General features: G+C 35.9%; 2 protein-coding genes across 2 annotated transcripts; both read left to right on the forward strand.

Moving 5' to 3' along the window:
• The first annotated feature begins 1,300 nt into the window (after window positions 1-1,300).
• On the forward strand, window positions 1,301-4,489 carry LOC113332605 (replication factor C subunit 2-like). Its single transcript, XM_026579132.1, has 12 exons — window positions 1,301-1,432; window positions 1,535-1,613; window positions 1,699-1,778; window positions 2,264-2,386; window positions 2,473-2,542; window positions 2,622-2,695; window positions 2,792-2,912; window positions 3,021-3,083; window positions 3,308-3,367; window positions 3,762-3,887; window positions 3,976-4,059; window positions 4,203-4,489. Exons 1-12 carry the CDS (start codon window positions 1,389-1,391, stop codon window positions 4,299-4,301), a joined length of 1,023 nt encoding a protein of 340 aa, XP_026434917.1. The 5' UTR covers window positions 1,301-1,388; the 3' UTR covers window positions 4,302-4,489.
• Window positions 4,490-4,719: 230 nt separating this feature from the next.
• LOC113299847 (eukaryotic translation initiation factor 4E-1-like) lies at window positions 4,720-6,916 on the forward strand. Its single transcript, XM_026548949.1, has 6 exons — window positions 4,720-5,144; window positions 5,264-5,429; window positions 5,532-5,657; window positions 6,195-6,260; window positions 6,367-6,463; window positions 6,608-6,916. The coding sequence occupies exons 1-5, from the start codon at window positions 4,888-4,890 to the stop codon at window positions 6,415-6,417; spliced, it is 666 nt and encodes a 221-aa protein (XP_026404734.1). The 5' UTR covers window positions 4,720-4,887; the 3' UTR covers window positions 6,418-6,463; window positions 6,608-6,916.
• Window positions 6,917-8,468: the final 1,552 nt, after the last annotated feature.

The raw sequence follows: 8,468 nt of genomic DNA on the forward strand, positions 1-8,468 counted from the left end.
CTTTACTGATTCCGAGCGTTTTGCATTTGGATTGATAGGTAAATTTCGTTGATAGTTGATTGGCCGCTTATTAAGCGCAAGTGATATTGTTCCTTGTGATATCTCAATATCGTGAGTATTTTTTAACTACTCTTAAGATCTTTTTGCGTCTAATTTGGATGTGATTTTTTCTTTTCGCATAACTCTATACTAATTTTATCACTGATATTAATTCTTTTCCTAACATTGGATTACATTTTGATTTGGTTGAGAAGAAAAAAATATTACAAATAATGAATTATCCTACTATTTATAGTTGTAGAAAAACCATCGAAAAAATCTTAACAGACTTATAAATTCATAGATAGATGCATGTACTTTTGTATTGGAACTATACATTATTCAATATTCTTTACGTACATTGAAGTGGCTAGAAAAAAATATCAAAAAATTCTTAATATTCTTATAAGTTCATAAATGGATTTCATAGTCAAATTAAAATTCTGGAAAATCACTAAGAAATTTGTCACAAAATTTGTCAAATCTTTTTATCACATGATCCCGATCACTCAATTCCGTCGACCTCAATAATGAGAGTAAGGTTCCTGGCTAACGGAGCTAGCCCCATTTCCTTAGGCTCAAAGTATGAGAGCAAAGTCAATGATGTCGAGCTCTATTAAAACTCCGTCGTTACATGGCATATCTGCAATCTCTCCACCACAACAAGATTCACCTTGGATGGTTCCACCTAAGGATTGGACCAAGATAAATACTGATGGTGCTTGGAACCCAAATTCTCCAAATGGAGAAATTTGTTTCATTTTTAGAGATTCAAACCATAAATTTGTTAATGCTCAGTCAATTTATTTACGGTATGTTTTTCTGCAGAAGAAGCAGAGACTTGAGTAATTAGAGATGCTTTGATGGTGGTCGTGGAAAAGAGACTTAGACCGAATCATTACTGAGAGTGATGCTTTAGCTATTTCGGAGCAAATTAACAAGAAGAGCTTCATGGGAGATCAGAGAACCCATTGTCTATTACAGGATATTAAAACCTTAATTTCCAAGTTTAAGTTTATATTCTTTGTATTTGTTAGTCGCTCATGATCTAGTTCAATGGACTAAAACTAATGTCAGTCATACGGCTTGGTTTGTACCCGTATTTCGCTACCGTCCTCTCTATGTAAAGACCGTTGGGCAGATCTTATGTAAAAAGAAAAAAATTGACAACTCGGTAAAAAGAAAAAAACGGTGAACCATGCCCAATTTTCCCGGCATAAAGCTATAGCCCCAAAATTCCCGAGGTGATTTTTTGCCACTTCATATAAGTAGTAAAGACCTTTATTGTTAAATCTTAAAATCTCAACCCCTCCTCCGTCTTCTTCTGCAAACAAGAGAGAAGTTCAAAAATGGCGCCATTGTTGCAAAGCACTCAGCCCTGGGTCGAGAAATAGTAAAAATCCTCTTTCCTTTTCTCTTTCTAGGTCTTAAGCTGAACCCTATATTTCTCCATTGATTTTTGATTTCTTTTATGTCCTTTGAAATTGCGATACAGTCGACCAAGGCAAGTGAAAGATGTAGCTCATCAAGACGAAGTTGTTCGAGTTCTTACCAACACTCTTGAAACCACTAATGTAATGTTTCCTTTTTCTTTTATTCATTTCTATTTCATCTTTGGAAGTTTATTTGAAGAAACCCTATTTTTTTTCTTTTGTATAGTGTCCTCATATGCTATTCTATGGACCTCCTGGAACTGGAAAAACTACTACTGCTCTGGCCATTGCTCATCAGCTCTATGGGTACTCTCACTATACCTCTCTCTCTGATGTCTGTTGGGGTTTGGATTCGTATACCCCTTACTCAATTTTCTGCATGTTACATAAAGATAATTTTGATTTTGTGGAAAGATCTGTGTAAGTTGAGTTTATTGATTGATGCAAATAGTTAATTAGTCTGATTTACAATAAAATTAGTGTTTGAGATGTTGGATAATTTGATGTGTTTCCTCAAATTAGGGTTTAAGGGATGAAAAAGATTAAAGAAAATGATCGGAACTCTGAGAGACATGAGGATGCGCGATAGGTGTTATTGGAATAAAATTGCAACAGATATTTGAACTTAACGGGTTGCCAAAGAATAGATGTTATTGTAGCTAGTGGCAGTGGGTGTGAGTTTGAACGTTTTCCCTCTTTACTAGAACTACCATATTTATAGAATTTAGTGATTAGAGATGTTTTTTGTTCTCAATTTCAGAAGCATTGGTTAATATATTTATCTTCTGCAGACCTGAACTTTACAAGGCTAGAGTGCTAGAGCTAAATGCTAGTGATGATCGTGGAATCAATGTGGTGCGAACTAAGATCAAGAATTTTGCAGCTATTGCTGTTGGTTCTGCTGGTCGTCAGGGGTAAAATTCGATTTTGGACTCTTGGTTTAGGCCTTATACTTGGTTTCACTTCCTTAACTATTAAGTTTCTTTTCTCATCAAGTTAGGCCCTATCCTTGTCCGCCTTACAAGATCATTATACTCGATGAGGCTGATTCGATGACTGAAGATGCTCAGGTGTGTTCCGTACGTAATGTAGCTTCACTATGTCCTTTGTATTGATTTGTAATATTAATTTAATAAATGTACTATGAAGAACGCCTTGCGACGAACGATGGAAACGTACTCCAAAGTTACTAGATTTTTCTTCATTTGCAACTATATCAGCAGGTTTGTTTATTATCTTCGTTCTGACATCCTCATTTGAATAACTTATAATTGCATGTATTATTTTAGTTCTTACTTAGCAGATATGATGTTGTTCAGGATCATAGAACCACTTGCTTCCAGATGTGCAAAGTTTAGGTTTAAGCCACTTACAGAGGACATTATGACCAGTCGTATATTGCACATATGCAAAGAAGAAGGCTTGTTTCTGGATTCTGAGGTGAAAACTTATTTGCTTGATGTGCAGTATTAATTTAGCTATACTACTTTCTAGGTTGGCTTCTTTTTACCACCACTAATGGCTGTAACATCTTGTGTATCAATGTAGGCTCTTTCCACCTTAAGCTCTATCTCTCAAGGCGATCTCCGTCGAGCTATAACACACTTGCAGGTGGGGTATCATTTTGACTTATCACAACCATTCATAACTCAACTCCCACGCAGCATTTAACATTTTGTCTATAATAAGAAAGCATGAAAGAAATTGGTGCTTCGTAACTCTTGCCTTGTTTTTATCAAATTTATCTCTCAAGTAATTATTTCTAGTTGTTACCACTGGGATAATATCATCTTTTAACAAAGAGTACTGAACTTGCAAACTTTGACACATTACAGGGTGCTGCTCGCTTATTTGGATCTTCAATTTCTTCCAAGGACTTGATTAGCGTGTCTGGGGTAGGTTATGTTGCGTTAATTTTACCCTTCTTGCATATTTCTTTGACCACCTGCTGGTTCATAATTTTTCTTGTTACTAGAGATGTTGTCCCACCCGACTTAAGTATAAAATATGTCAGGGCAGTTAGTGAGCTAATTAAAATTTGTAGATCAGAGCAAGTCGATCTTGCAAAAATGTCGGTTCTTGGAAGATTTAGCTGGACCATGCAATATTATATATGTCCGTAGGATCTAGATTGATTGTAAGATCAGTAGTAATTACTTCAATTAGAGGCTTCTCATATTCACTTACTTCTTTATATATACTTTCTGGTCGAGACTTCTTTCTATATATTAGAATGGTAATTTCAAAATTTTCCGTGTTTGCCGTACTGATGGAACCTCAACTGACCAGGTTATTCCAGAAGATGTTGTTCAGTCTCTCTTGGCAGCATGCAGAAGTGGGAATTTTGAATTAGCAAACAAGGAGGTTAATAACGTGATTGCTGAGGGATATCCTGTTTCTCAAGTGATTTCTCAGGTTATGACCTCATGTTTTAACTTGTTGCCTTTCATTCATCAGCAGTCCTTGTGTTAAAAACTCTTGCACTGACATGTATTACTGCCAGTTGTTTGATGTGGTAGTTGAAGCCGATGACATAACAGATGAGCAGAAGGCAAAGATCTGCAAAAAACTTGGTGAATCAGATAAGGTCACTTTTTCTTTTTTAAGATGTAAATTGATCCTTTGTATTTGTGTCATCTTTACACAAACACTAATATCACGTGCAAGTTTTCACTAGAAATATGTTGTTGCATGTCATCTTCCTCATTTTGCTTCTACAACTTTTTGCAGTGCCTGGTTGATGGAGCTGATGAGTATTTGCAGTTATTGGATGTTGCCAGCAGTGCTATGCGATCTCTTTGTAACATGCAGGAATTCTCCCTCAATTAGTAGATAGTTTGCTCCATTGTAGTACAGAATGTGTTCTACTTATGCCTAAAAAGTTGTAGTGAACGATGTAATTTGCTTATTTGACCCCAAGTCTGCCTTTAGTCTTAAAATATGCCACGCGATTCAAAATCTGTAGTATGATTTAAATTTGTTTAGTAACTCAAAATATATGCATCATGACCTATATCCACTACTGCGATTTAAATTATGCACTTCAACCCAAATTTTGCCAATTTATCCCCCTGACAAATTAAGTTGCTTCGCGAACCAAATTCTACCATGTTGGCAGGAAAGTGCTTTGTGATCCAAAATTTGTTGCAGACTCTTAGTATCCCAGAATCTAAACTATGTATCGCGACTTAAAATCCGTCATTATTATGACGCAAAATTTGCTCCTTGCCCCCAAAAGCCCCTAACAGAATCCACTCCAGCATTTAGAAGCTGAACTAACCCGTGCAGAAACTATAGAAGGGAAAACGAGGTTGAAGAAAATCAGTTGCGATTTTAAAGGATCATATACCATTTCGTAGGACAAATCAAGAACAGATCCAAAATAGAGAAATCAGAAGACAGAAAGAAGAATACAATGGTGTCAGCAGAGGAAACGAAGGTAAATTCATCATCTGTAAAAGACGGAGGAGTAAATGAAGGTGTTGATCATGAGGAAGGAGATGCTTCATCCTCGATTGCTGAACAAAAACGGAAACCTTCTCAAGGGCCTCATTCATTAGAGAATTCATGGACCTTCTGGTTCGACAATCCTTCGGCTAAATCCAAACAAGCCACTTGGGGAAGCTCCATTCGTCCCATCCATACCTTCTCCACAGTCGAAGATTTCTGGGGGTTTGTTTGTTTCTTTTACATCTCAATTGATTAGAAAATTTTGTTTAGCTGTTGGTTAAAGCTAGGTTAAAATTGATTTACGATTCTTAATTTTCTTTTTGTTTGCAAATTCTTCGTAGCCTCTACAATAACATACATCATCCGAGTAAGCTGGGCGTTGGAGCAGATTTCCACTGTTTCAAGTTCAAAATTGAGCCAAAATGGGAGGACCCTGTTTGTGCAAATGGGGGGAAGTGGACCATAAGTTCACCTAGAGGGAAGGCTGATACAATGTGGTTGTATACGGTATGCTTCATGTATACTTTTAGGGTTTTTTAACAAAGCAATGTCCAGACTGTTTAAGCTATCTTTACTAATTAATGATATGAGAACGCCCAATTTTATTAGCTGTTGGCAATGATTGGAGAGCAATTCAACCATGGCGACGACATATGTGGAGCTGTTGTTAATGTTCGGGGTAAACAGGAAAAAATAGCTCTATGGACCAAAAATGCTTCAAATGAAGCCACTCAGGTGTGTAAGTCATTGATGTTTCAAATGATTACTACAATGTCAATCAGGGGAATCTTCGGTTATTTCTATATGATTATCTTGTAGTCACTTAATTTTTTTCATGTTTCTTAGATCCAGTCATATTCAATTCGTAGTGCCATTCTTTGTTGTTACAACTAGTTTTTGAATTCTAGTTGGAGCATTTGGAGAATTAATAGCTCCTCTGAATCAATTTAGTTTACCATGTCAATGCTGCAAAATGGAAAGATTCCGAAGCTTTTTTGAGCCTTTAATGTGCGGCGATTTTTCTAAGCCTCTTACAAAATAATTGTTGCTCTTTGGAGGGCTTGATAGCTGGTTTAACTTTAGTCAGAAGTAGAAACAATTGGGCATAAGGCACTGAATAGTGGTGCCAAAATTAGAAGGTTATCTTGATACTGGATATACTACGCACCCAAAACCAGTTGCCAGATGTTCTTCTTCTTCTTCTCAGGAAGTTTATTCCTTCTGACTTAGCTAGGAATGTATCGAGTCTAATGTTAAGTTTCTCTCGTGCAGCTAAGCATTGGGAGACAATGGAAGGAGTTTCTTGATTACAATGATAACATAGGTTTCATATTTCATGTAAGTGACTTACTTTTATACTTTTCTGTACTATTTGCGGACAAACGAGTTTTTACCTCTATAATGATATCAAGTTAGAAGGTAAATTATGTTCCTACATTTTCAGGAAGATGCCAAGAAACATGACAGATACGCAAAGAACCGCTACACAGTCTGATCTTATCATTGTCGTGATTTGGTAACAACCTCAATAAAAGCAAGAGGTACTTATAACTGGAACGATGGTAAAGCGATAATAGCCTAACAAAATGAATCATCATAAAGATCCTATTCTACTTGTTTGTACTGGTAGTTTTCTCTGGTAACCGGTATAGTTGATTATTCTAGTTTTTCTTCTGCATATTCAGGTATCACCAGAATAACTGCTGTTGTTGGATTCATCTGATTTGAATCTCCCTAATGGGAGAATAATATCTCTTTCGGACAGAGCTAAAGGTTATGCATGATGTGATCCGAGGGAGTTGTTTCATTTTTGTTTATAGAGTATGAGAATGTGCAGGAACTATGTCCAACTTTTAAATGATTGCTCTTCCTACACAGCTAGTAAGATTGTTACAAAGAGAACACTGTTAAACAAACTTATAGAAATTCGGAGTACATTTTTGAACACCAACATAGATATAAAAAATATATGCAATTTTTTATTTTATTTTTGATATCCAAAATCAAAGATTGATTTTGCCAAACTACTTGTTGGTGATGTCCGTTAACCGTATCAGCCACTGTTTGTGCATCTAGTCCAAAACACGCGTAAGGTATTCCAATTATTTCTGCCCATTCCATAGCCAACAACAATCCAGCACATTCAGCCTACTCTGAGTTTATGATCTGTTTGCATAGATACATTTTCCTTGTGCATAAGCACCTGCAAAATTTCAAATAACTAGTCATATGCCAATATGATGTACATTATTTTGCTCTTTATATTGTAGCTACCGAAAAACCGGTAGTACACCCAAAGTATCGAAATGAGGAGTAAATTGGGACATAATGTTGATCTTGAAATCGAAGTGATAAACAATTGATAATCTTATTGATATTTTCTTAAGTTTACAGCACAAAACCTAGTATATAAGATAAGAATTTTTCTCACAATATAACTCTCACCAAATTACTCAATCTCTCTAACAATGTCCTAAGGCTTCCTTTTATAGGCAATCAGTGAAGTGGAGTACAACTCATATTTACTTCGCTGATAATCACACATTCCACGTGATTTCACCTTTTATCTCGCCACCTCAATTTTCACTATAAAGTGCTACTACTATATCGGCAATAACTTCGGTTTCTTATCTATACAACTGTCCCTATTTCTTGTTCAACAATTTTCCGTCGCTGGGATCATTCTTTCTTCGCTAAGATATTGTTCGTTGGATGGATCAGATGAGTTTTCTTCTTCATTTAATTATCTCGTTCCTCTAATCTTTGTTTCTTCACTTCGTAACTTCAACTTTGCAACTACCCTTTATGTATAAGTTCCAGTGTACTCTCATGTCAGTTGATTTGACCTATCGAGCGTCTTTAATAAATGCTTTATCTCAATATTTGGTAATAATATAATATCTTTAAGGAGATTTGACCGTTTGATTTCGCTCCCTAGTGGGCTTACACGTGGCGAAGATATTTTCTGCACCCACATATATGATGCATCACAACAAAAAATGAACAATGTGGTTTCTGGTGTGTTAGAGCATAGCTCGGTTGAACCCACCAAGCGTTGGTACGTCAAGTTTGGTTGTCATATTTTAGTGAATCAAAACTCATTTAAAGAGTCGTCTGATTATTTAATAGAGTCAACTTCGTATAGGTTAGCTTGAAAGTATTAGGATATGAGACATTACAAGTATTACGTGAAGACTTGAAGAATGTGAAGAAGTAAGGAACTACAACGACGACATCATCCTTCCACTTGAGGTTAGTAATATTTGACTTGAACTGTTTCATTCCCTAACGTATCTTTCAAGTCGTGCATATTGAAAACATAACTGCGAAGCTGTGAATGATTATACTCTAGTTAGACGTAGTATTAAGGAATACAACACGAAGTATAACGCTTATCTTTTGAACTTCGTATTTAAGATATGGAAATAATTGTATGAATGTTATTGTGATTATGTATGGGTATGGGTGAAGATTTCTTCATAGGAAACAATGTTTTAAATTCGTTTAAAGGAAGTACAATTCATAAACTTGTTTTATGAATCGAAA

Source organism: Papaver somniferum, chromosome 1, assembly GCF_003573695.1.
Source record: "Papaver somniferum cultivar HN1 chromosome 1, ASM357369v1, whole genome shotgun sequence".
Taxonomy (NCBI): Eukaryota; Viridiplantae; Streptophyta; class Magnoliopsida; order Ranunculales; family Papaveraceae; genus Papaver; species Papaver somniferum.

Bases quoted from the DNA above. Each gene is read 5' to 3' on its own strand.
- LOC113332605 (XM_026579132.1), top strand. From the start codon at position 1,389: ATGGCGCCATTGTTGCAAAGCACTCAGCCCTGGGTCGAGAAATA. The intron at 1,614-1,698 runs GTAATGTTTCCT...TCTTTTGTATAG, and splicing joins ACACTCTTGAAACCACTAAT to TGTCCTCATATGCTATTCTA. The intron at 3,888-3,975 runs GTTATGACCTCA...TATTACTGCCAG, and splicing joins TTTCTCAAGTGATTTCTCAG to TTGTTTGATGTGGTAGTTGA.
- LOC113299847 (XM_026548949.1), top strand. From the start codon at position 4,888: ATGGTGTCAGCAGAGGAAACGAAGGTAAATTCATCATCTGTAAAAGAC. The intron at 5,430-5,531 runs GTATGCTTCATG...CAATTTTATTAG, and splicing joins ATACAATGTGGTTGTATACG to CTGTTGGCAATGATTGGAGA. The intron at 6,261-6,366 runs GTAAGTGACTTA...CTACATTTTCAG, and splicing joins ACATAGGTTTCATATTTCAT to GAAGATGCCAAGAAACATGA.